Source organism: Rattus rattus, chromosome 3 (assembly GCF_011064425.1).
Source record: "Rattus rattus isolate New Zealand chromosome 3, Rrattus_CSIRO_v1, whole genome shotgun sequence".
NCBI lineage: Eukaryota > Metazoa > Chordata > Mammalia > Rodentia > Muridae > Rattus > Rattus rattus.
In genome coordinates this window covers 4,041,468-4,068,292 of record NC_046156.1, presented here as the reverse complement: position 1 = coordinate 4,068,292, position 26,825 = coordinate 4,041,468, and the positions used below count along the sequence as shown (strand labels likewise).

Below are 26,825 nucleotides of genomic sequence, written 5' to 3'. Positions count from 1 at the left end.
AATGGGGGAACACTGCAAGACAGACTACATGAGAGGAATCTAAGAAAAAAAGATGGATGGAGAGGTTTGTCCTCCAAATCTAGTATGAATCCAGCCAAGTTCTGTGTTCAAGTATCAACTGAGCAAAGCAGGATGGAACTGATTCATGTAATGAACTACAATTAAAAGTATTACTAAGATACTGAAACAATCCAAGTGTTTATGTGTAGGACAGACTCAAGACAGCAGGGGCTGGAGAGTTGGCTCGGAGCACTGCTTGCTTTTCCAGAAGTCCAGAGTTCGATCCCCAGCACCTACATGCTGATTCACAACCATCTGTAAATCCAGTTTCAGGGGATCCACACCTTCTCCTGGCCTCTGAGGGTGCCCAGCATGCATGTGGTACACAGACATACATATAGACAAAACATCCATACACATAAAAGCAATTTGTTTAAAGCACAGCAAATACTCAGAGGAGCCAACTGATATAGAACCAGTACTCACACGCCAAGACTGAGCCTGTGATGACAACCAAAGGATTGCTTGCTAAAAGAAAATAAAAATTCTACATTACCCAAGATAAAAATCCAGGAAAAAAAAAAACAGTGATTATACAGTGCCAAATAGCTGGGAAAGTGTGGACAACTATCAAAATAAAATGCAACCAACAGCTTTCAGGTGAGATGATCAAGATGGATATAATTATCAAAGGTGTTAGATTAAAACCAAAACAGTTTAACAACGTTTTTCCTGGATGAGCTATATGCTAGGAACCCCATGTAAATGCCAGAACCTGTGTACAGCATAGATGTTCACGAGTGTTGATCAACAATGGCAAAACATGGGTTTTGTGGGTTAACTGTAAGAATAATAGTGACAAAGTGCAGGGTTTGGGGCTTAACTGTCAAAAGAAAGAATTCTGAATATGTATCATTGAAATAAAAGTGAGCTACATGCAACTATCTGCAAACTCAGAATCTATGCCGAACTAAAAGCAACCCCCTGTAACAGCAGATTATCCCTGTTTCTTACTTTAAAAAGTAAGCCTACAGTATATGAACTAAGTCTTTTATAAAGCAAGAGTATAAACCCAAAGGGCCAGTGTTAAATCTGGGGAAAGGTAGTGAGCTGGGGTCAGAAGACACTAGTAATTGTATCAATACTGACAATGTTCTATTCCTAAAACCTTTGGATGGCTCTTCCGTGTTCAGGTCTTATCTCTTACAGATATCAAGTATTTTAAAAGCTAAGTTTTTAAACAACAGCCCAAAAAGGAAAGTTGTCTCCCTTTATTAGAATGACTTTTCCGTCCAAATACTAAGCAACCGGACTACACAAGCCAGGTGAAGCTAAAAGTGAGACCCTGTTTTCTCACAGGAAAAAGCCTAGCGTTTTGACGTGGCCTACAGAACCTGACAGAGGTTCGAAGTGGTATGGACGAAACAGTAAAGTCCGGAGAAACCTGGGCTAGGCCTCGGACTCTGTCCAAAAATAAAAATAAAATATCTTCTCCCAAGACTCGAACCGCCCACCTTATCGCTCGCCCGAGTGAACCCTAGGCAACGCGCAAGCCCGTGGGCTGCCGAGGCTCGCCGAGTCACTTCCGCCTCTGAGCACTTAGCCCCGCCCCGGAAGCGGAAGTGTCTTTCTCTAGGGTCCTTCGGCCTGAGGAGAGCTCTGCTACGATGGCTGCCGTGCCGGGCTGTCCTCACAACGCCTGCTCAGGAACTCCGTGAGGCCGCATCGAGGCCGAGCTTCTGGACCGGCTGCTGACTCTAGGGAGTCGTCTCCGCACTGCTGCTCCAGGCTCGCGGTCAGGCGGTCTGCGTTCTCCCCCACCCCCAGGGGAGGGCGGGTCCGGCGGCGCGCGGACAGCCCGGCGCGAGGCCCCGCGGCTCCGGTGGGGACGTCGCTGCGGGCGGCACTGCTGCTGGCGTCCAAGATGTCGACCAAGAATTTCCGAGTTAGTGACGGGGACTGGATCTGCCCTGACAAGAAGTGAGTGCGTCGGGGCGGCGTGGGTTCGGGGCCGGCGGGGAGGCCCCTGTGAGGGCGGCGACGGGGCCGCGGCCTTTGTGGGGACGGCGGGGCGGTCGCCGCCGGCCTTGAGCGGTCGCGGGCGGCCCGCACGTGACCCCGCGCGGAGCAGAGCTCTCGACTCAGTAGCTTTACCGGGGCTACACGCTGTCCGTCCCTCCCTCGCTGCGGCCGCCGTGCTTTCGGGCCTGCTGACGGTCCCCAGTGACTTGGCTTTTCTCACCCTCCTGCCTAGAGCCAGGAGGCCTGGGCGCGTACGTGGCCGGGAAGCCGGTGTGCTCCGCTTTTGGCCATGGAGATCGTACTGAATAGGTGTCCCTGTTTTTTGTTTGTTTGTTTGTTTGTTTGTTTTTTTCTTAAAGTGATGTACCAGCTCGTGTTCTTGGAAAGCCAGAGCCAGAGCTGAAGGAAATCCGGGTTTACTCCTAGTTCTGTCTACTGCAGAGCGTCTAGTTTGAAGTACCTCTGCTAGAAAATACATTGCTCGATTACAGTTAACACCGAAATAACATGGGTGGTGTGTGGAAAGCAAGGAAATGATGTCACTCACATTCACTTGGTTGGTATCTGACTGATGTTATCAGGCTTAAGCACACCAAGTCAGCAGACTAGAACCGAGATCCTCCTGGTCTGTCACTGCAGGCAACTGTGTGACACATTGGAATCCTTCAGACATTAAGACACCAGCCTCTACCATCTATGCGACTCTGAAATGTGCTCTGCGTCTTACTGAAAACACCCATATATTATGGGAAGACTCTTCCTTCAAAGTACTGTACACCTAAACTCGGCAGAAACAAAATGTTATTTCTACCGAATATGTAAATCAAGGAGACAGTTTCCAAAACATATTTTTAGTGTGACTTGGAACTTGTGTATTTTTTTAACAGGGAAGAGCAACCATAAAGTTGTATGGAGTCATTCAGTTTAGTGTTAGACTTCCATTCACTTCTTTATTTCATTCATTTTTAAAATCGGGTGGTGGCTTCTGAAGCATTAAATTAAGTATCTAACATGCTTTAGCTGATAAATACTACAGTCGTGCAAGTATATAAAAACTTAAAATATTTAATGTCATAAGGTTACACCTATTAGGGTGGTTGTGTTTTTATTTCTTGTTCTTTGCAGTTTTAGATTTCTTAAATACTGTAAACTCAAATTTCTTTACTACTTAGTTATGTTTTTAGTTAATATAGCCAGTCTTTTTCTTATCATCCTACTTTCTACCTCAAAGAACATTTCATCAATTCTCTGGAGTCCTTCTGTACCTGTTCTTTCCTGGTGGATCCATCCCTAGGATTTGTGATTTTTTTCCCCCCCTTCCTTTTTTCCTTTTTTCTTCTAGACAGAATTTCTCTTGTGTGTGTAGCCAGGGTTGTTCTGAAACTCACAGAGATCTGCCTGCCTCTGGCTCACAACCTCTGACTCACAAGTTCTGTGATTAAAGCTTGTGCCAACACCCAGCTTGAATTTTATGCTTCTTCTAAAACTCATCACATATATTACTTGTACTGAGAGTTAATTTGATACTCCTTTTGTAAATCTCTCTGGTATCTTGTCTAATTGTTATAGAAGAGTCTGGTGACACTTGGAACAAGGGCCTTTTATGTCTAATGATGCATGCTAGTTTGAAGACAGCAAGGTTTGGATCCAGAAGTGGTTCCCATAGCTGTAAAGCACAAGGTTGAGATTTTTACCCAGCTCTTGTTTCTTCCCGCTGAAGCTGATATTAACATGATGGGATAAGCTTGTTCTGTGTCCCAGGGACAGTGTAAAATGTAAACATTTTAAGTATCTAGAAATTAGTACTTTAAGTGTTTCTCATTTTATCTTCAGGTGTGGAAATGTAAACTTCGCCAGAAGAACCAGCTGTAACAGATGTGGTCGAGGTGAGTGCTAATGGACAATTCTCTTAATACTGTGTATGCAGATCATTTCTTTATTTCCCAGGATTTATGTCAAGTTCTTTGTCTGTTTGCAGAGAAGACAACTGAGGCCAAGATGATGAAAGCTGGGGGAACAGAAATAGGAAAGACACTGGCAGAGAAGAGCCGAGGCTTATTTAGTGCCAATGATTGGCAGTGCAAAACGTATGTGCTTCTGGTTACTGTCTTGTTACTGCAACAAAATGTTCCAATTAACATGACGAACTCTTGCTAATTATGTAAGACGTTATGCTATTTTAATCCAAACACTTATTAATTAATCTAAGTATAGTGTAAGGGACATTTTAAGTGGTGTCTTTCAGGGGTGTTTCCAGTTGCTGCTGTGGTGGTGGTTAATGAGCTGATAACCAAAGGGCTGGGGGCATTGAAGACACTAGTCTACTTCTTGTTTCTGAATAATTGCATGACTTGGGAATTTTGTTTTGTTTTGTTTTTACTTTTTGTCTCATAATATGAAAGTAACTTGAAAATCATAAGTTGACTACCAATAAAAATTGCTTCTTAGATTTCTTTGTTGTTACCTTTTAGGCTTAAGAGGTAGTTTAGCGCTTAAGAGCACTGACTGCCCTTCCAGAGGACCCTAGTTAAATTCCCAGCAGCCACATGATACCTTAAAAAATATACAATATTTTCTTTCAGGTTTAGAGTTTTATTTTGTATTGATTTTTCTCAATCTCCACGGTTTGTGCTATGTAAATAAATTCTACATATATGAAAGAGCAGTGGACCAGAAAAGCATCTTACATAAAGCCTGGTCCTGTGGATAGACCTTGAACCTATACAGGGAAGTTGTCTTACAAAGTAAGTCACACGATTTAGTGAGCTGCAAAGGATTTCTCATATGGCACTAAGAATAGCAAGCATGTTTGTGAAAGGTGAGACCCATACTCTGTAGATTCAGAAATGGTAGGTAGTGTATTTCTAGTTATGTCACTTCTCAGTCTAATTTATATTGAATAGATTATTTTATTTAATTCCTATTATTCCTTAATGAACACTGCTCTGTACTAATTGTTTTACCATAATGTTTTTAATAGTATTTTTTCAATGTTTAGGGGCCTTCTGGTTTAATGTTTTTTTGGTTTTGTTTTATAATCGTAGTTGCAGTAATGTGAATTGGGCTAGAAGATCAGAGTGTAACATGTGTAATACTCCAAAGTATGCTAAATTAGAAGAAAGAACAGGTAAGAATAATTATACTACTTTTTCAAGAGAGCATAGGAAAGAAGGGAACCTGTCTACTTCTGTTTGGTGTGTGTGTGTGTGCGCGTGCGTGTGCGTGTGTGTGTGTTTCTGTTTGAGCCCTAGATGACATCAGACTCTGTACAACCAAGGATAGCTTTCATTTCTCAGCTTCTGCCTCATCCTGTGTGCAGGTATTATAAGCATATACCACCACACCCTATTTACTGCAGGTTTTTCCCCCCCTTAACACTCAAAAATTTTTATGTAATAGCTTCAGTTTATGAACTAGTGTTAGTCAGCCTTACACTAACATTTAGGATTCTCAGCTTCCATAAATGCTTTCCTGCCTCCTTCTGCTTGGTGTGCATAGTAGTTAGTAATGATACAGCAATAGCGTAGATCCTAGTGTGACAGAAAGGTAAAGGACATTTTAAAGACAGCCTATAAAGCTTACAAAATAATTCTTAATCTTCAGCCACATTTAGATATCAGAGAAACTTTAAAGCTATAGATTACAAAGCATAAAACTAAATTCTTGTTGTTGTTGGGATTTTGTTTGCATTTTCTTTTTACTGTTTTAAGAATTTTATATGTGCATCGTGTATGTTTTGATCAAATTCATAAGGTAGACATTCACTCATCTCCAGTTTCTCTCCTAATCCCACTATTATGTTCCCTTCTCAACCTCATGTTCCCAATCAGTGTCAATCCCACCCCCATCCCCCCTTTTAAATCACTGGGTACAATTAGTGCTGGCTTCGTATGTGTAGGTATTAGACCATCTGTCTACTGGAGCATGGGTAGCTTTCATGAGCATAAAGCTTACATTGCCTCCTGATAGCCTTCAGTTGCCAATTAACATCCCAGCTTAAATGGGACTTCATAGACCCTTCCCAGTTCATGCTGGAACTTTGGCAGTTTGTTCTTGTTAGAATGGCTTTGTATACATAGTCACAGCCACTGTAAGTTCATATGCTGTGTGGTCCAGCTAATACTACTATGTACCTCACTCCCCCTGGCTTTAAAATCTCTCTATACCTTTTTAATGATCACCAGCCTTAGAGGAAAGGATATGTGCCATTCAGAGCTAAGCACTCCACGCATTGACTGCATGTTGCCTGTCTGTTGACTTCTGTTTTAATCTTTGACTACTAGGAAAAGAAGCTTCTCTGGTGATGGTTAAGAGATGCACTTCTCTATGGGTATAAAGATAAGAACACAGGTGCATGTGTCCCTTACCTATGTCCATTTACCAGTATCATTGTATCGGGCTCCCCCGAGGGCCGGTGACCTACCTGCCATGGAAATTTTGCCTTATTAGTGTAGTACCACACCTGAGTTTGTCTTCTGTAGAGAGCTTTACATCTAATCAGAATTTGGTTGATTATTTCCATAACATGGTGCTACACCAGTGGGCTTCCCTGGAAAGGCAGGGTTTGCAGCTGAGTGAAGGCTGTTGATTTCCTTTCTTCCCTTGGTAGTGCACACAGAAACTTCTAACACTATTGAAATTAGCCAGTAAGGATAAAGCTTTCACATCAGTACCAGCTTGTTACATATCCTGTAACGCAAGTGTATGGTACCTCTTGTAAGAGCATCATATTGTCAAAGAACTATGAAAGTGTCGACTCTCGGGCTTGCTTGAGAGTGAGTCCCAAAACCTAGTAATTGTGTGGATGATATTTCTGTATGTCAATGGAGGACCTCACAGAATATAATTTTCCCATTACCAACGATTAATCCAACCATTGTCAGAGACATTTACACACATATTTAGCATGTGGCTCCTGAGTTGGTAAAACTGCTTCCCCTGTTTGCCTGTTATGAGTGCATACCACTGTCCCTGTTTGATTTCTGGGGATCAGAGGCCTAATGGCAGATAGATCTTTTGGATCAAGTCCTTCCAAATTTTCTTTACACCGATTTGTTTGTTCATTTGTTTATAATTCTTGACGTTGAGAACCATACTACCTAACTTCCAACTTCCTAGGTGTTCTCTTTCATTCCTTGGATTCCACCTCTTAACTCCCAAGGCAGCTTTGTCTTCCTATATTATTCTGCATTCCATCTTATCACTGGGTCTTTGGACACCTCAGGAACCTTATTTGAATCTTCTTTCCTTTGTTTTCTGTATATTTTCTTCTGAAGCCTTAAGTAACAACATCAGATTTCTTATAACTACCTATACAGCTACTTATCTTACGTTGCCATGTAATTGTCAGATTCATTTTATTATAACTGAACTTGTGGTTTCCCCCTAAGACCTACCTTTTATAGATCTGTGTCTTGTGATTGCTCACATCAGGATGCGCCCCTCAGCTGCATGCTTCCTGGCACTTTGTTCATCCTAACCCGACCTTCAACATCTGTGTTACCTAATGAATATAAATTTAACCAATGGTACTTTTTAATTAATAACCCAGATCTAGAAGAATTACAGTGGAATTACAGAATTAAATTCTGCTTTGTCATAGCAGAAAAAGATGTTTTGTATATCTATTTCATAAATGACCTGTCATGAAATTTTTAAGTTGTGCTTTACAACTAAAGTAGATCTGACTTGTTTTCTATCATGAAAAAGGCTAGTAATCAGTTATGTAAATGACCGCCATTTATTAGATCTTCATTTTGTGTTAGCTGGGAAAAGTGAGCTTAATACTTTTGTTGAGCTGTTACAGCAATTTATGCTCTTTTTTTTTTTTAAGGATATGGAGGTGGTTTTAATGAAAGAGAGAACGTTGAATACATAGAAAGAGAAGAATCTGATGGGGAATATGATGAGGTAAGCTCTCATTAGATGTGTACTTTTAAGTTAGAGAAATGTTAAAAAATACCTGCAGTTCAGAAAAGCTGTATGTGCATGGATGTGTGCACGTACAATAGAGGGGGTGCATGTGGCCTTGTGTGCATCTGTAGAGGCTTTAAGGTGATACTTCTCATTGAACCTATAACTCAGCCATTAGCTGGACTGACTGACCAGGGGGGATCCTCCATCTCCATGCAAGGGATTACAGGCTTACACTTCCACATCTGCCTTTTCCACAAGGGTACAAGTAGGTTTTGAAAATAAAATATTTTTATGTGTTTTCAGCCTGTATAAATATTTTTTTCCTCTTTAGTTTGGACGTAAAAAGAAAAAATACAGGGGGAAGGCAGTTGGTCCTGCATCTATATTAAAGGAAGTTGAAGATAAAGAATCAGAGGGAGAAGAAGAGGATGAGGATGAAGATCTCTCTAAATATAAGCTAGATGAGGTAATGCTCCCTGTCCTCTCCTCTCCCCTTTATGTTACTGGGACTATTCTGAAGCAGAAGACGCCTTTGACACCTGGAGCGTTGGTGGCCATGCATCCTCATGGAGGAGCCAGGTTCTGTTCTTCAGAGTGATGAGTGTCAGCACATTGTGGCCTTAGGTGAACAGAACCAAGCAAATGGTTATTGTAGCTCAGAGAACAGAAAATGGTATTCTAAACTAAGGCTAGTAGTGGACAAGGTCTCCTGACAGAACTGAAAATTGCTGACAGTTTGGTGTATGTTGTGAGAACCAGTGCTTTAGCTTCTAGGAACCTGTCTGAACTGTCTACACACTCTTTTTCTATCAGATGACTTTAGTGGATGAACTCCCAAATTAAAAATAAGCTTGGTAACAGACTCATCTGAAAATGTTTAGTATGATAAATATTTATCCTTTGGGGTGGATAGTATTAATATATAAATGTCTAAATGGAATTAAAATTTTATTAGGACGAGGATGAAGATGATGCTGATCTCTCAAAATATAATCTTGATGCCAGTGAAGAGGAAGATAGTAACAAAAAGAAAAGCAATAGGCGGAGCCGCTCAAAGTCTCGATCGTCTCACTCAAGGTCTTCATCACGCTCATCCTCCCCCTCAAGTTCAAGGTCCAGGTCCAGGTAAACGGGTGCAGGCCAAGGGTAACACCAGTCAAAATGTCAGTATCTAACTTTTTACTACTTAACTTAAATAAGCTTTTTATTTTAAATATTTCAATAATGTCACCTTAGCTCACTTTATCTTTGTATCCTGCAAATAGTACCCTGTATTTTTAGAAATTTTAAACCTTAGAAGTTGCCTGTTTTGTGTCACCCCTTTGGCTTTGACTAGAGTACCTTAAGTTCAAAAGCACCTTCTAAGCGACGTATTTCTAAGTAGGTAGAGTGTGTTCGGGTATTGTCTAGTAAAGTAGAAATTTATTTTAATATGTTAAAGTTTAGTTTTTAGATTTTTCTGAGCATTAATGACACATAATTTTTGATAATTTATTTTGATGTCAATCTTCTGAATAGAGAACAAATCTAGCCATAATGTTAATGCTTCCAAAGAGTCCAGGATATTCAGATATTTAAAACATGTATTTGATATTATAATTTAAACATTGCTTTATATGGGTCAGCATTAATGGCCAATTTTTTAATGATATTTAAGAATAAAACATGTTGCCAGCTATTTAATTAGTACTGTAAAGCCTAAGAATGCTAATTTTGAAGGCCAGGGAAATATACCTCAGTGATAGAGCCTTGTCTTAGCATGTGTGGGGCCCTAGGCTCAATTCCTAGTCCCTCTCCTCACCCATAAGTTGATTCTGAGATAAGTGTGATAGTCTTCCTGTGAGAACAAACTAAAAATGGTGTGAGGGATGTCATTTGTGGTTTTTAGAGTGTGAAGGTCATATTTCCCTTGGCTCTATAGTCTGTTAGTAATGTAATTAATGTAGAACACTGGGTTGTTGAATCTTTTATTCTCTACAGATGAAGACTAGACACCAAAATGTGATGCAGCAATTAGGGTTTTCTGCCTACTAGACTCGGGAAATGGGTTTTCAAATAAACATGCAAAGAACCCTGGAGAATGGAAATGTAACATTATCTAGTGACCGGTCCTTGTTACTTCCCATTTGGTAGCTTAATCAGGCTGGGAAAGTGGTCACTGTTTTTTTTCTTCTTTAAACTTAGTCTTTATTACAGTAAGAAGCTTTGTTTTAAGTATTTTTGTTTGGAAAATGCATAACTTGCATAGATGCCTTTTTATGTGAAAAAATGCACTCTTAATATATGCCTTTCTTTCAGTGTTCATATCACAAAGCTCAAAAATGTGGTCCTAGGGGAAAAAAATGCTTCCGTGTTGTTCCAGGTCCCGTTCAAGAAGCTCTTCCAGCTCGCAGTCCAGGTCTCACTCCGGTTCCAGAGAACATTCCAGATCCCGTGGTTCGAAATCAAGGTGAATGAGGTAGCACCTCTGTACAGCAGAGGAGAGTGCTCAGGCTTCAGACGGCTCCGCTGCTTCTCTCATTCCTCTGCTTCTACTTGTCAGTTCTATTGTAGCACTGGGAACCTAATGCACCTGCCTCAGCTTAATCTCACCACAAAACGTTTCCACTGCACAGTGTGACAAGACATTTCCATGGTCGACTGGGGGGGGGGGTGCATATATAGCTAAGATGTGTAATGTAGGAAGGTGAAGCCAAGTTACTCCACCAGATACCTAGTATATTAAGATTATGTTTGTTTATAGTTAATTTAAATTTGGCACACAAATGAGAAGTTACTGCTGAGAGGAAGACCAGCCAGTCCATCATACAGCTTCAAAACAGATTTTGTATTTCAGGCAAATGTTTACAATAGCTTTGCCTATTCTTCGTTTCTAGTGAGTGCTCTATATGTTTATCTCCTGACATTAAAGAATATTATAAATTACCTGTGTAATGAACACCCTCCTAAAACCAAGTTATGTAGGATGTTGGCTTAGGTATGGTGTGATATAAGCCATGCTATGAACATTTCAGTTGCGTTTAGTTAAATATCAAAGGAAATGATTGGTAAAGAAGCAGTAGAAGCCCTAGATTTTGTGCTTGCTCAGTGTGCTGCCTTTATGTTCAGTCACCGTATTGTTGTCTACTGCAGGCTCGCAGCACGTACATGAAAGCCTCTAGAATCCCACTTGTAGGATTCACATTGATGTTTCCTAACAACTCTTCTGGAGAAAGGCTCACGTACCTGAGCCCATTCTAGCATTTGAGGGCAGTTACCACTGAGTCCCCCTGAGGAGAGGAGTGATGGTGCCCAGTAAAGCAAAGGTTTCTTTCTAATGTGCATTAGCTGTCGGTGCTCACTTCAGACTGTGGAGTCTTGGTGTGGTCCCTCTGGGAACTGTAGGACTGAGGTTTACAGAACAGCCTTCATAGCCTTCCCAAACATTCAATTGCTTACAACTTTCCAAAGAATTCTCCTTTTGGGCTTTCTCATTTTATTTTAAGCCCAAAGGTGAATTTTTTGGGAAGTTTGAGCTAAATTCCTTCAACTAAATTATGTAAATGAAGATAAATTTGCTTTTTAAATTGCACATTTATTTCCACCTAAAACACAAATGTTACCACTTCATACTTCATAGCACAATTCTAAGCACAAGTCACATTTTAAAGTTGCCATTTTCATTGACTACTTCACACCTTAGTGTTCTTTTTCTGGGCCATGTCCCTCAGTTGTCTGTAGCACCTTACCTGTAAGAAGTTAAGTTCATTGTCTAGGGCAAGCTTTATATAACATGGATTTTCCCAACAAATGGAAGGATCTATTTTCTGACCATAAAGTCACAGAATTAAAGTTACCTTTTGATTTCAATGTTTGTATACTTTAAACTGGAACACTATAAGCAATTATAATAATACTCTGTCTTAATTCGGTAAACCACATTTTAATTAGCAAGGGTAAATATTTAGAATTTTCACATATGAGATGACTGTGTATAAGTAGACCGTGTTCATGGTTGACCCAGAAGTCTCCTGCTGAGTGAGCAGTAAGTACTCCCTCATGAAGTCCTCATAGTACAACCCTGTGTGCTTTTGGGAACTGGACAGTCTTCCCTTCTGCCTTTAATGAAACGTCTGCTTTGTCTCTCAATCAATGAAGATCCAGCTCCAGGTCCCACAGGGGCTCTTCTTCCCCAAGAAAAAGATCTTACTCGAGTTCTTCATCATCTCCTGAAAGAGACAGGAAGAGGAGTCGCTCTAGACCTTCTTCACCAGCTGTTCGCAAAAAAAGACGAACGAGATCACGGTCACCCGAAAGGTTTGGGTTTCTGTAGAATAAGAATGGGTGTTCTTACGTGTATTTCATAGGTGGACTTTGTAGGCAAGGGTTAGATTTCTTTTCTCCTTTGTTCTTTAAATTACATTTTTTTATCTTTAAACTTCAAAATTCAGATTACTTTGTTTAGCTTGTTTATTAACTTAGAGTTACAGGACAGACTATTCTCTGATCATTTTATTGTTACAATTTTATTTCCATGTGTATTATAGCCAACTCTCGGTTATTTTTGTGTTTTTAAAGATCAAAACCCAAAAGCAATATGTTAAAATAATGTACCTGTGTTTGTTTTATTAAACTAAATGTTAGCAATGGTAGGGATCCTAGGATACCTAGTCAGGATGAACTTGCAAAATCCTGGGGCTCTGTCCTCCTTTAAATACGTTTTAAGTGCACTTCTGTAGCACATGACTTATGCCATGTACAGGGTATGCCCTTGGAGTTAATACTTTTTTCATCTTGCAGTCCAGATCCATTTTTCTCTTTTGAAAAGGACCTTCTCTGGGTCCTTGTATCTAGAGTGCACTTGTCATGTGTCAGCCTTTTCTGCAACAGACTTGATTGCTTGGTTTCACTAATTTTCTCTTGGTTTTTAATGTCTTAATAATGATTTGTGGCTTCATTTGTAATCTTGGCAAATTTTCCATATTCTCTCAGCTTGTGAAAGAAAAGAAGGATCATTAGAGTCTGGTGATGGCTGGGTTCAGAGGGTAGGGTCATGTTATTCCTACTCTCAGAATTACATGTCCTTCACATTCAAGTTCAAGATTGTACCCAGTCTTCCTTCTGCGCATTGTTTCTTTATATGAAAATTACTCTGTACTTGAATTAAATTCATTCTGTTGCCATTCTACCACTTCTGAAAATTTTTATCTTAGCCACATATAATCCCCCCCTAGTTTGTTGTCATCTAAACTTAATGCACATGTTCTCTATTCTATAAGCCAGGTGATTGGTGAAAACATTAAACAACCCTGAGCCCAGGGCCAACCCCTACGGAACACCACCACTTTGCCCAGGTTGATACTGACTTACTCATATTGGCTGCATGACTCTTAGCACTTTACCTAACTATACAGTCACCTTATGTGATCTAGACTTCCAAAACTTCATTGCTTTGAATGTACTTTCTCATGCACTCAGAAGCCTTGCTGTGTTCATAGAGACCCGGTGTATTCTCTGTGGTACAGCAGACATAGACTTTATCACACCTTACCAGGATTCTGTGCCTTCCTTGTACATGTATGTGATTATGAGCTTTTTTTCAAGACTTTTCCTTCATTACCTTGAATAATTGAGAGGTGGCTATATTTGAAACGAGTTTATAGTCTTAAATTGTAGAGAGTTTTGGGTTCAAATCACACCAATTCTGGGCTTACATTCAAAAAGTGTGTAAGCTATCTTAGTTTTTAACTACTCTTGTGAGCATCAAGGTACCTAGTGTTTGCTCTGCTTTTCTCTGATGTTTGCAGTCTTAGAAACAGACACTTGGTTTAGTGCTGTTTATAGATTGTGTTGCTCTCTTATGTCTTACAGGCACCACAGGTCGTCCTCCGGATCAACCCATTCTGGTTCCCGTTCAAGTTCAAAAAAGAAATAATGTATTAAAATTTACATCTTTAAAAAACATTGAGTACAGTGCATGAAGCATATTTTTTAGGAAGTTGATGTCTCATTTGGTCAGAAGTACTACATCTGCTAGTAGAGGTGCATGCCTTTATTGCTTTTCAAAACAATAAAACTGTTCATTTGTGAAACTGAAAGTAAATTGCATTTTAAGCCATACTGTTCCCCAGATAAATGCTCTGTCCATTATTTACAACCATTTACTTCGTTTAAAACCATCCTAGCAATAACGGAGTACTTTTGTTTCCTACTTTAAATCCTGTCCTTTTCATTTCTAAATGTTCTATTGGCAGAGACGGTTGCCTGGGCTTGCCTGAACTTCAGACACATGGGCAAAGCTAGTAAGCTAGTTGGAATAACCAGTTCATGTTCATGTGGGAGTAGTAGTCAACCTGGTTATGTTATTTACCTATGCAGTAATTTCTTACCAGAGGTAAACTACATTGCAAAGCTGACAACTGGGAACAAGCTGAGGGTGCCTTAGAATCATTGTCTCTTACCAGCTTTACACCTCTTAATGCAAGAGGATTGTAGAAATTACAGAAGGAAAGGGAAGGTTAACCACATATTACTTCAAAATGTCTTTCTCAAAGTTTAAGAAATGTGGATATCCTTTAAATAAATCTAGTTACCAAATGTTGTACTTGATTGATAAAAGATTTTTAAAAAGGCTAAATCATAGTTAATGAGCCAATTGACGAGAGCTTTTGAAACTTGTTTCTCAGTGGCAGGCTAACAAAGACATGAATTTAAGTGAACATTTGCCTTGTGATGTCTGATTTTTAACATTGTAGATATCTAAGTAACAGAAGAATTCTTACTTCCCCACAATTTAAGCAAAATCATTTTTCTCACCTGAAAAAAAAAAAAACATATGGCTTAAAATGCTTTCAGAGTTTTATTTCTCAAATTAAAATCTGGTCACTTGAGATCCATTTTGTTCTCTGGTTTAAAAGTTATAAGGTTTCTCTTAACAGTCTTTTCAGCAGCAAAAGCAAGGTAAGTATATAAGGGACAACAGTTATGCTGGGACTCCTTGTGAGGGAATTACTTCCTGTTTCTCCTTTAGTATTTGTCTGCTGCAGTTTAAATATAAGTAAAGCCTTCTGAGATGTTTAGTAGACAGATCAAACGAAATGTTTTTATTTTAAAGTGAGTGTTTTTCTTCTCAACTGATCTAAAGATGAAAACAAAATATCGTACGTAGAAATATTTTGGTAATATTTTTACAAGCTTTCCTGTGTTTTTTGTCTTATTTTCCTTGCTGCATTTACTGTAGGTTGCACACGAACTCTTACTCTCTTGTAATTGTGCCTCAGACTTCTCGAAAGTCGACTTTCTGAGTTGCCCAGATCTTCTAGATCCGACGTGTTAGCCTTGGTTTGTTTTTGTGCTTTCTGTATTTAAAACTTGAGCTGTACTAGGCAAATGCAAGATTATAAATTTAGCTAATAGGAGTTTTCAAACAGTTCAGATGATTATGATTTGATTTGGTTTAATTGAGCTGTACTAGTTCATTTCATAAGGAAATGATACTGTAGACAAATGTAAATAAAATCTGTGAGTCAACCATCAAGTGTTGTTTATTAGAAATAAACTAGAATGTTCTAAGCTTTGACTGAATGTCCTAAGCTTATAATAGCCTTTTTCCCCCCACTGTTTACTTCATCATGCTAACTTTAAAACATAACAAACAAGAAGACAACAACTTGGGGTACTTGGGATACACCTTTTTTTTGTGTATGCTTGCTAACAGGACATTACATACCTCACTCCCTGTGGTCAGCTAGAGTATCAGTATGTTCCTAAAATCACTCAGGAGCTCATACTTAACATTCAGTGATGACAATAAGTTTTTTATGTTTCCACTGGAATCTAAAGTTGTCAGTACAAGGCCATCTAGGCACAGTTGGAAAGATAATTGGGTATTACTGTCATTCTTTGTCCCTTTCCTGTTTGCTGGCGCTTAGGGCCACTATCGGAGCATGGAAGTTTTATGATTTTTGGAAAGTATAAAACACTTTTTTGTTGTTGGTTTTTTGTTGTTATTCATTTATATGATATGGGGGATGGGGTACACTTGCCACAGTGTGGAAGTGTAGAGATCAGATTAACTTAGTAGAATCCATTCTTTCCTCTTTCGTGGTAGTTCCAGGCCATCAATCTTAATATTGTTGGCTGGCCCATACTTTTACCCACTGAACCATCTCACTAAGCAGACTACACAATCATCGAAGGTTAGAGCACAGTGCAATTAAAAACTCGTTTGCAGGAACCAGAAGAGCGGAGTAATAACAGATTTTACTATTGTGTCTTACAAAAAGTCAAATAACTTCTATGGTTGGTAAATCAATTATTCAAATTCTTTTTAGGATAGCAACTTGATGAAGTTATTAGTGGGCATTTTCAGGATTCCTATTTATACAAGTTACAAAAGGTTATATGTAAACTGTTTCTTCATTTCCAATATTTGTTAACATTGTGAATTCATGTTTTAGAACTAAGAAAATCAATGCTTGTATACTATTTTATGTTCTGGCTTGTCTTTTGTTGTTTGGTTTTCGTTTCTTTTTAATTTTTTCAGTTTTCATACATATATGCAAAATCTTGATCATATCCACCCACAAGTCCTTGGAGACCCTGCTAACATGAGCTCCTCCCACCTTCATGCCCTCTCTTTAACCCGCAGAGGCCAGTCAGTGCTGACCACATAAGCATAGGCAACCTACTAACAGGTGAATTGCTGAAGAAAATGACTTCCTATTGATCTCTGTTGCTGTGATAAAACGTCCTGAATCTTAGAGGATAAGGCAGTTTACTCAATCCTATACATTCAGGTCACATTCCATCTTTGAAGGAGGTAGGACAGGAATATACAGGCAGGGCTACTTGCTAGTCCGTACAGGATTATGAACTCAGAGCCAAGTAATTCCAGCAGGAGTCATGAGGGATGCTGCCTGATAGCAGTCTTGCTTATTGGTTGCATGCTCAGGCCATCCAGGCCTACCTGACCAGAGTTTCATCTACAGTGGTCTGGTCCCTCTCACATTAATCATTAAGACAGTCTCTCATGGACATGATCATAGGCAGTTCTTCAGTTGTGATGATCTCTTACCAGGTGGCTCTCTACAGTGTATCAAGCTGACAAGAAAAGCTAACCAGGATACCATTTCCTAGCTACCATGAGATTCTGACTTTTTTGAAGATAATTGCTACAGTCAGACCTGGGTGCTCCTGCCTCAGTTTCCCAAGTACTGAGGTTTCTGGTATGCACTGCTACAGCTGGATGTTATTCCAGATTTAATTTGAGCTTTTTCAGTTTTTTTTTCATTTGTTCCTGAGTCTAGTCTAGATACATTAATTATAATACCTTTGTAATCAATAAGATTATAACTTGTCATTCTTTTTGTCTGACAGTCTTGAAGGATTCTGCCTAGGTCTTAGGGTTTCTGTTGTGAAGACACCATGATGACAGGAACTCTGTAAAGGAATACATTTCATTGGGACTGGCTTACAGGTAGAGGTTTGCTGCATTGTGGTAGAAAGCATGGCAGCACAAGGCAGACATGGTGTTGGAGAAGCCAAGAATTCTACATCTGGATTAATAGACATCAAGAAGAAAGAACCCTGGGCCTCTTCTGAAACCTCAAAAGTTCACTCCCAGTGTCTTCAACAAGCCACAGCTCCAATAATGTCATTCCCACAAGGCTGTAGAGATGATTTTCATTCAAACCACCATGCATAGCAACTTCCTAACCCACTGGGTTAGGTCTGGTTTTTGGTTTTTTTACTACCCTGTGGTCTAGGGCTGTGGGTTTAAAAAGCACCCTTTTGATCTCTGGAGCTTACTATGTGTGTGTCTTAGGGTTTATATTCCTGCACAAACATGACCAAGAATCAAGTTGGGGAGGAAAGGGTTTATTCAGTTTACACATTCACATTGCTTTTCATCACCAAAGGAAGTCAGGAGGAACTACAGGGGCAAGAAGCAAAAGTTGATGCAGAGGCCAGGGAGAGATGTTACTTGTTGGCTTGGTTCCCTTGATTAGCCTGCTTAGAGAATCCAAGACTACCAGCCCAGGGATAGTACCACCAATAAGGGGACCCCCCCCCCCTTGATTACTAATTAAGAAAATGCCTTATAGCTAGGTCTCATGGAGGCATTTCCTCAAGGGAGGCTTCTTTCTCTGTGATACCTCCAACTTTTGTTAGGTTGACACACAAAGCCAGCCAGCCAGTACAGTGTGACATCCTAGGAATGTTAACCTCAGCTTTTAGGGTGACAATCCTCTTCCTTAATGATCCTCATAAGTGATATTTAGTGTACTTCCATTCCATCAGTAAAGGAATTGGAAATGCAAAATCCACCTCTTACTGAAGATGTTATCCAAACCTTTGTGGAATTCTTCCTAAGAAACACTTGTTTTTCCATTTGGTCATACCGATACTTGTCACTTTGCTGCTTAGATGGTTCAATATTAAGTGCTTTTAGATTTCCTGATGTGCCTCCTTTTTCCAATGGAAAGGAAAGTAGATAGAAGATCAAATGATGTGAAGCAAGGCAAGCCAGGTGTGCAACATGAAAATACAAATCAGAAGTACAGGTAGTGCACCAACTATTAAACAGCTAGAAGAATTCACCACTAGGCCTCTGACCAAAGCCTATAAAAAACAGAGTTTAATGGCATAGGACAGCATCCGTATGGGTGTATTAAATATGTTTAGGCCCGACCTGGTAGAGCTTGTATGTGCTGGTAAAGTACATGACTGCCATGCTGCAGAGAGACTGAAATGTACTGCGAGGCAATTGGCGCAATGTTCTGCCTCATCTTTAAGGTAAGTCAATTTACACCCAAGCCCCAAAGAGTCCTGCATGAATTTATAAAGATCAAAAAAGTTGTGAATAATGATAAAGATCAATGGATTGAAAGGCCTTTCATGAGTGCACCTATTTATCTTCAGAATATAAAACAAAAGTGAGCTGCAAAGGTGAAATACACATTTCTTGTCACAATTGAAGTGATTTAAGTGAAAACAGACTTGAGAACTGACCAACTGAGCTGGTCTAAGATACTAAAGAACATTGCAAAAGGGTCTACAGGCCATTTCAACTACATATTTAGGAATATAGAGTGTCTTTGTCTGTGATAAAATGCCTTAACAATAGCTTTAAAGAATGGGTTAATTTGGCCCAAAGTTTAATATACAGTCAATCAAAGCAGCAGGTAACACTGAGGATCAGAAGGTAGCCTAGCCACAGTGCATGCTGCTATACAGCTCCCTTTCTCACAGTCCAGAATTTTTGGCTCAGCAAATGGCCCGACCCACTATTAGGTCTTCCCCATCAGTTAAAGTAATTAGGATAATCCCAACAGGCATGTCCAGAAGTACCCTATACACAGTTGATCCTAGGTTCAGTAGAACTGACAACATATGTACTATAAGAAGCAATATACATAAATTTTCAACATTTTAGCTACTCCAGCAGAAATCAAAATAATAGTTAATTCTTGAGTAATAGATGCCCTGGTTAGCTAGTAAGTTCAAACATCCTCTTGTTTAATTAAAACTGTATGTCAATCTAGATGGCTGACAATTGCACATGCTTGTGTAAAACTATAAGCTATACATAAGAGTTCTGTACTTCTGTATTATGTTAGTACCTACCTTAGAAATACAATCATTCAACGGAATAGGAAGATCATGGGAAAGACTCCAACCCCATATAGCAGAAAAGTTGCAAAAATACAAGACTTTCTTATGCCCTTATCCACTGTTCTTTATTGTTGGAGTTTGGGAATCACAGCACAAACCACTCAAAGACCAATCTCAGTCAAATAGGGATGGATTACTGAACACCACACCCCAACACTGGTCAGGGCTACATTGCAGTCCAGATCCTGTAGAGCTATTTAAGCCTGAGATCTGCAAACATCTGTGCCAATTTATTCCACCAATCAGGATTTAGGGATAGGGGACTTCCTCAGGAACATGTCTTGTATAGTTATCCTCCTCCCACTGGTTGGAGTATTCACCTTTGGCAAGGGGACTTGCCTTGTCTAACATTCCTGTCTTAATTTGCCAACAGGACAACCCATATAGCTGTTGAGAGACCAGATTTTTGTGGGGTTCACACTAAAGATCTTAGAGAACCTGTCCTAAGGTAGAACTGAAGTTAACTAACAAGCCAGAACCTAGCACCAATTTCCAGGTTACTTCACAACAGACCTGCACCTCCAGGTTACAAGCTTGCCCCTGGCACTTCACTTAGTAACAACCACCAATCATGAGAAAAGCAGAAGTTAAGTTTATGGTTTGGCTCCCAGTACCAGCCAATTATGTTAAAGTCCATAATGGCCCCCCAATCAGATATATGCCAGGCTAGATAACCCCTTCTTACCTCTATAAATGCTTGCCTGGAACAAGGCTCAAGGCTCCACCTTCCAGTCCTGCTGTGTCAGAATTGGCAGGGAGCCTAAGCTGGAGTTTGTAATAAAGACCCTATAAAAGTCTTATTCCAAACAGTTTCTTATATTGGTTCAGGTGTCTCTCATGTTAGGATCCCAAGGGCAGCTTATGAAAGCAGATATAAAAGCTTATACATAGCTGCAGGAAGCACTTCTGGGCGATCAAAGGTGATTGTGGGTAACCATACAAAGCAATTCTACTGGCCTCCAATAAAATTTTATTATTTTATTAATAAAATCCACTTTTATAAGTTTCACTAATTTACAGTTAAGTTCTCTTTCTACTCCAGAACCCAACTAAGGATACTACACTAAACATTTTGTTCTTTTCTGATTTGAGATAGTTTCTTGTTTTTTTCAGGACCTTGGTCTTGTAGACTACTTGTCAGGTATCTGTAGAATAATCTTTGGTCTTAGTTTATCATTTCCTTTTTCTCATTAGATTAGGATTATATGTTTTCAGAAAAATTGCTACAAAGATGTACTTTTTCTCCTCTCATGAAGTGTATGATATATACACCTGACAGCTCAATCACCATTGCATAAATGATCATGTTTGCTTTCTCTACTATGAAGTAATTTTTCACTGTATTTGCAATTAATGGTTTCTGGCATGCAGTGATAAGCAAGGGCACTTTTCTGATGCTGCTACCTACATATGTGATCTCTCTTGTGTATTTTATTACTTATGAATATGTGAATGTACATCTATTTACCTTATACACAGGTTACAATTCAGTAACCTTGCTGAGTTCTGCTTGGCCATGTGTAAGGGATGACATGGTTCCTGTCCGTGGAACAGAGCCAGAAGGGTGTGGACCTACACAAGTGTGATGGTTGGTATGAGCAAAAGTCTTGTATGTATAGTAGTATACATAATTTCATGTTCTTCCTTTGAAGAATGCCCTCTCTGCCAAGGTTAATGACACCATAATAATCAAAGACAGAGCACAGTCTGGGAGGCAAGGGCATGGCTATGTCTCAGCAAAATGCTAAAATGCTCTGACCTTCAGGACAGCCCTTAAGGCTGTGGGAAAGAACACTAAAAACATGAGTTTGAAAATATATAATTTTGAAACTATGCAAAATATAAGGATGAAATATAAATTGTATAAGGAGTATCACAGATCTAAAGGAACAAGGGCAGCTTGCACTATGAGTCACCTTGTCAGAAAGATACAAAGGCAGGAAGATACAAATGCAGGCAAATGCCTGAGTTCAAGGCCAGCCTAGGTCAGATTGAATTGAGGTCCAGGCGTGGTCAAAATGGTAATCCCAGGGCAGCTATCTTATTTCCTGTGCTTTTGTTTGCTGTCTCTTCTTAAGAATCCAGAGGCTGGCTTCAAGGAATGATGATCCATGGAATAATCAGAAGGGAACCTGGGGCAAAAGATTCAATTGATATGTAAAATAAAAGACTGGCCTTTTTGGTCTGCAAGAGATGAGCTATCCAGAGAGCTTTACAATAGTAAAAGAAAGCTGTCTCGAGCAGAGCAGAACACAGAGCTGTCTGGAAATCTCCAGAGAAAGCAGAACATAGAGCATTCTGGAAAGCTGTCTCAAGCAGAAAATAGGCTGTCAGTTACTAACCCACAATTTAACTTCCAGTGGTTTGTTTCACGGTTTTCAGATACCCATTCTCTCAGGAACCCAGACCTAGCCAAGGCTGGCAATCAACTATTTTTTTTTTTTCATTAAAATTGTTGAGGATTAGTTTCTAACACTTAAAAGTTGGCACTTGTATCACTTTGACATGTCCCATCCTATCTCGTGCATTCATTGGTGGGCCTCTACTAAGTCATAGAGTATTGTTCTCTCCAAGATCCCTGCTACTCCCACTGAAGAGCATTTACTTGCAACCAAGCTCTGGCAATGAAATGAGTATTTGGTGGATTTCAATGTAGAGAAACATGCCAGTTGTGCCTGTTAAAATAAAACCCCATTACCATTTGCTAAGAAGAAAATATTTTTAATTCAATGTTGAGTTGGGTATGGTAGTATAAGCCTTGGTTATAGCCACTTGAGATACTAAGGCAAGAGACTTTGAAGTTGAAAGACTAAATGGGATAGAGATAGCTCAGCAACAGATCACCTACCTAACGTGTGAGATTTTGAGGCACTGAATGCATTCCTAGTATTTGAGGATTAAGATGTGAATATTAAAAAGAAAGAAAAAAACCCTCAAAAGTAAGTGTCCTATAGGAATTCAAACACCACCTTTCACAGGATTCCTCAAAAACCACAAAGGAAAAGGAGAAGGGCAGGGTGGGTATATGAGAAGCAGGCATCTCTATTGCAGTTTCTACAGATGAGGACTATGACAGTTCCATAGAAAATTCTTCAGTGAACAGAGGAGACAGTCTTTTAACTAGTTCATAGTCACCATAAAATACATTCCACAGATTACACTGAGTGTTTTTAACGCTAGGAAAGCAGAAGCATACATTCTTTTTAAAGGAGAAATATCTTCATAATATAATATCCCAATCTCTTCGTGTTTGTTAATTTGGAAGTGAAATATGAGTTGAAATTTTAAATGCCCTTTAAATTTGCTTAATTTGTTTAAATGGTTATGAAATCAAGACAATTTCTAAAAGAGTAAAAGATTTTGAAATTATTTTAACCAGGGGGGTGGCTAAAGAGATTGAGATAGGTGAATATATAACGAGATCTGTTTGAACTTAGAATTAATATTACTAGAAGATGGAAGAGTGGATATATGGTTAGTAATGTTGATTGAAACTTGGAAAACTCAAACACAAGACTGGGAAGGAAGATAATCTTTGAATATTATCAGTGTTAAAGGCAAAGCCAATGATGTAGAGACAAATCTGGAAGGCATCAGCCCAGAGCAACCACTCACTAATGGAGACTGACTGCATGATAGAGTTCCTTAAATATACCAGCATGTATTGCTGAACATTGTTTCTCTTAGTAAAATGCAGAAATAACCTGTATTTTTTTTTTCATTGCTGTTACAAAATAACTAACCAAACAAGGTTTGTTTGGTTGACAGGTTAAGAAACCTTAACTTCCATGATAATAGGAGCTTGAGGTATCTGGTCACATTGTAGCTGGCCTCCTGGGCCATGAAACAATATTGACTACACTCAACATGGGGTTTCCATCCCTAAACTTCTCTGGAAACAGCTCTGAAAACCATTCCCCTTCTTAAGAGATATGTAGGCCTGATAGGGTGGGAGGGTGGGACAAAAGTGAGACCAGACGGAGCAAGGCAAACAACAAATCTAACATCTTAGGTGCCTGTCTTCACCTGGTCTCCAAGTTTGGGCTGACCCACCCTACAGTTCCACCACCTCCAGCACAGAGCTTTGGACCGGTCTTTAGATAATCCCTATAATGACGGCCCCACCTCTCAGAATCAACTTGCTATACCTTTCATTATTATTCCAAAATTTTTAACAAAAGCAATTCAAGTGTTTATTCTCTTACAGTTTGGGACAGGGCTGGGGAAAAAGTTCATTGTGCAATGCAGTCATCCTGACAGATGTGCAAGGCAACTAACTGGTCACATCACATCCAGAGTCAGGAAGCAGAGAGATTCATGCTTGTGATTAGCTGGTTTCCTTCTTCCCCTGTTCTGTTAGTGCTTCAACCCAGTGAGTGGAACTGCCCACACCCAGGGTGAGTGTTCCATCACTAGTTAGTCCTCTCTGGAGACACCTTTACAGACACACACAAAGATTTGTCTCCTACAGGAGAAAATCCAGCCAAATTGACAGTGAAGATAAACTACCAAATAAGCCAAACATTAGAAAATAATTAGCTAGCATTCAAGAAGGATGAAAAGTTCCATGAATATTGACCAAAAGGGGTGATCACATGTTACTAAACAACATATGCTGCACTCCTAGTAATGTCGGAGAGGAGTTAGCAAATGTTCTGGTTTAGTCTAGATTTATAGATCATACATTTAAATCTTGGTTCTTTCTGTGTTTATTTTTATTTCTGAACAAGATCAATAACCTGTTTTGATTTAGGGGTTTGTTTTCTGCCACGTGTCCTTCACCAGGGTCCTCAAACCCATGGAACTTTTCCGGCTTCAGCCTTACAAGTCCTGAGGTTACAGTTGTGTAGCACCATAATCAGCTTCATAATTGCATTTTTGAAGACTTTTGAAGACCCCTGACAAAAACAATTGAATTTGCAAATATATACTGTGATGTGTATATGTAATAAAGAGTTCATACACATATGAACTATATATTGTATATATTATACACACACACACACACACACACACACACATATATATATATAATTCTAGAATATTCTTTCACTGAACTTTGTCTTAGTTCCTTCCACGTAAATGGTACATAAGCTCTACTTTGGAAAATATCATAAAAAGTTTTTGGGAAATCTAAGCCAAGGCTGACTCCATGACTGACAGTTTGGGAGACTAGGCCTACAATCTGTTTCCCAGAAATGAGAACCTGGATCCCAGAATCTGTGGTTAGCCTACCACAGCCTTAGGCAACCAATCCAAGGATACCTTGTCATCTGGCCTGATGTAAGAGTAGGTAGCTAGAATGAATAAGCGACCCTCTTGTAAAATTAGAACCCTAAAGATAAAGCTATCAAATCAAGGTAAAAGGGCACACATCCCTGCCTGGTATTCCCTTAACTAACAATAAATACTGGGCCTGAGAGCCCACTACAAATCTCCATTCCCAAATGGGGAGACCTCTGCATGCAGGAAATTCAGTTGAATAAACACTCTTCGCTTTTGCATACTATTGGAGTCGGGGGTACCATTCTTTGGTGATTCTTGGGCCTTAACGTTTTGATGCTTAAATTTTGGAAAGGACAAAATAACAAAACCTAAATTCTGCTTAAGACTCAATCTTGGTAGAAAGCATTCAAGAAGATTAAAAAACCAAAGAGGTTAATTTATAAAGGGAGAAGGGAAGCCTGGAACAGAGGAGTTGTTATTGGACTGAAGCTACTGCTGAACCTTGGTGAACACACTCTGGGAAGCAAGGCTGAGGAAGTCACACACAGCCTTCCACATAAAAGGTGCTAGTTATTGCAATCAGGCTTGGAGAGACACACATTTAACAAGAGTCTCACACCTAGGCCCACGTTAGAGATGCAAAAGAGCCCATTCTAATCCATATCACACAGCTGAACTCGGCCCAAAGTGTAGAGACCCCTCAGAAAAGAAACAAGTACTGAGCAGACAGAGATCATATAATTGTTGAATTGAATATGTCTACAGTACAGATGCGTCTAAAGGAGTGCCTACTCAACTGTGGCAATTCAGGACAGGACACAGCAGGAAACGGAATGAAGCACCCTTACCAGAGGGTGGTGCCATCACTGACTGACCAGCAAATTACAGAAGCACAGAGGAGGTCCATCTGCAGTGAACACAGAATAAAGCAGGCATGAGAGAGTGAAAGACTCAGAGATAGCAACAGACCTGTACTTCAGGAATTTTCCAGGAGGGCAGTCAAGTGTCCACAAAAAAAAAAATGCAACAATGTATAATTTTCACTAAGTTGTAGGAAATAAGTTTCACTAAGTTATAGAGCAAATCATTCTAGAAATACAAGACCTCTGAGATCCATCTCCTTCCCTCAGTGGGGCTTCTGAAAATCAAGAGTTTGACGTTGAGATATAAATCTGTTAAGTTTAGGGACTTCGATATGTTGATTGGCATCTCTAAGACTAAGACAGTGTCTCATAGACCAGGAGCCCAGTGAGTGCTCACCGAATGACTGAAGATGAAGGATGAGAAAGAACCATAGGTTCTTACATGGCAACAGTGGATCTGGATCTGAGGCTATGTCCCTAGGGAAGTTTAACGTGTTAAATAAGTTCAAATGCATTAGTTAAAAATAAAAATGTGGTTGAATCTAAAAACAAGATACAGGTGAGATAGATTATTTGCTTATTAAAATTATTTTAGAATTTAAGGTGTGACAATATAAGCTTTGATGTTTTTGAAATATGAAAATATGCTCCTTTGATTTCAGTCTCCACTGGTTTATTGGTTAATCAGAGATGCAAGTACAGGGCTAAGCTCATTCCCATGTGGAAATGATTAATCTAGTGATCTAGATTTGTAATCCCAGCAATGGGGGCATGGGGTACAAGGATCCCTGAGGATCACTGACTAGTTATTCCAGCCCAATTTGTGAACTCCAGGAAATGAGAGGGACCTTAGATGAGATGGCCTACAGTGGGGAGAGGGAACTTGTAGAGTTCACCTCCAGTAGAAAGACCGGCATCAAGTGGAGGGATGGGGTTGCCATTCCACAGTCAGAAACTCTGACCCAGAATTGTTCTTGTCTGAAAGAACTGCAGGTGAAAAATGGAGAAGAGCCTGAGGGAGAGGAAGTGATCAGCACACATTGGGATCCAGCTCAAGGGGAAGTTCCAAGGCCTGACACTATTACTGATACTGTGGTGTGCTTACAAACAGGAGCCTAGCATGACTACCCTCCAAAAGGCCCA

The 26,825-nt window shown here is 39.7% G+C and overlaps 1 protein-coding gene across 1 annotated transcript; it reads left to right on the top strand.

Annotated features, from left to right (window-relative positions):
- The first annotated feature begins 1,643 nt into the window (after positions 1-1,643).
- Zranb2 (zinc finger RANBP2-type containing 2) lies at positions 1,644-15,496 on the top strand. The gene is given in 12 exon segments (XM_032897115.1): positions 1,644-1,980; positions 3,856-3,908; positions 4,001-4,109; positions 5,067-5,149; positions 7,856-7,932; positions 8,270-8,404; positions 8,894-9,063; positions 10,301-10,387; positions 12,076-12,091; positions 12,093-12,234; positions 13,789-13,802; positions 13,804-15,496. Coding segments are annotated over 12 exon segments (999 nt in total). The 5' UTR covers positions 1,644-1,924; the 3' UTR covers positions 13,861-15,496.
- The last annotated feature ends 11,329 nt before the right edge of the window (positions 15,497-26,825 follow it).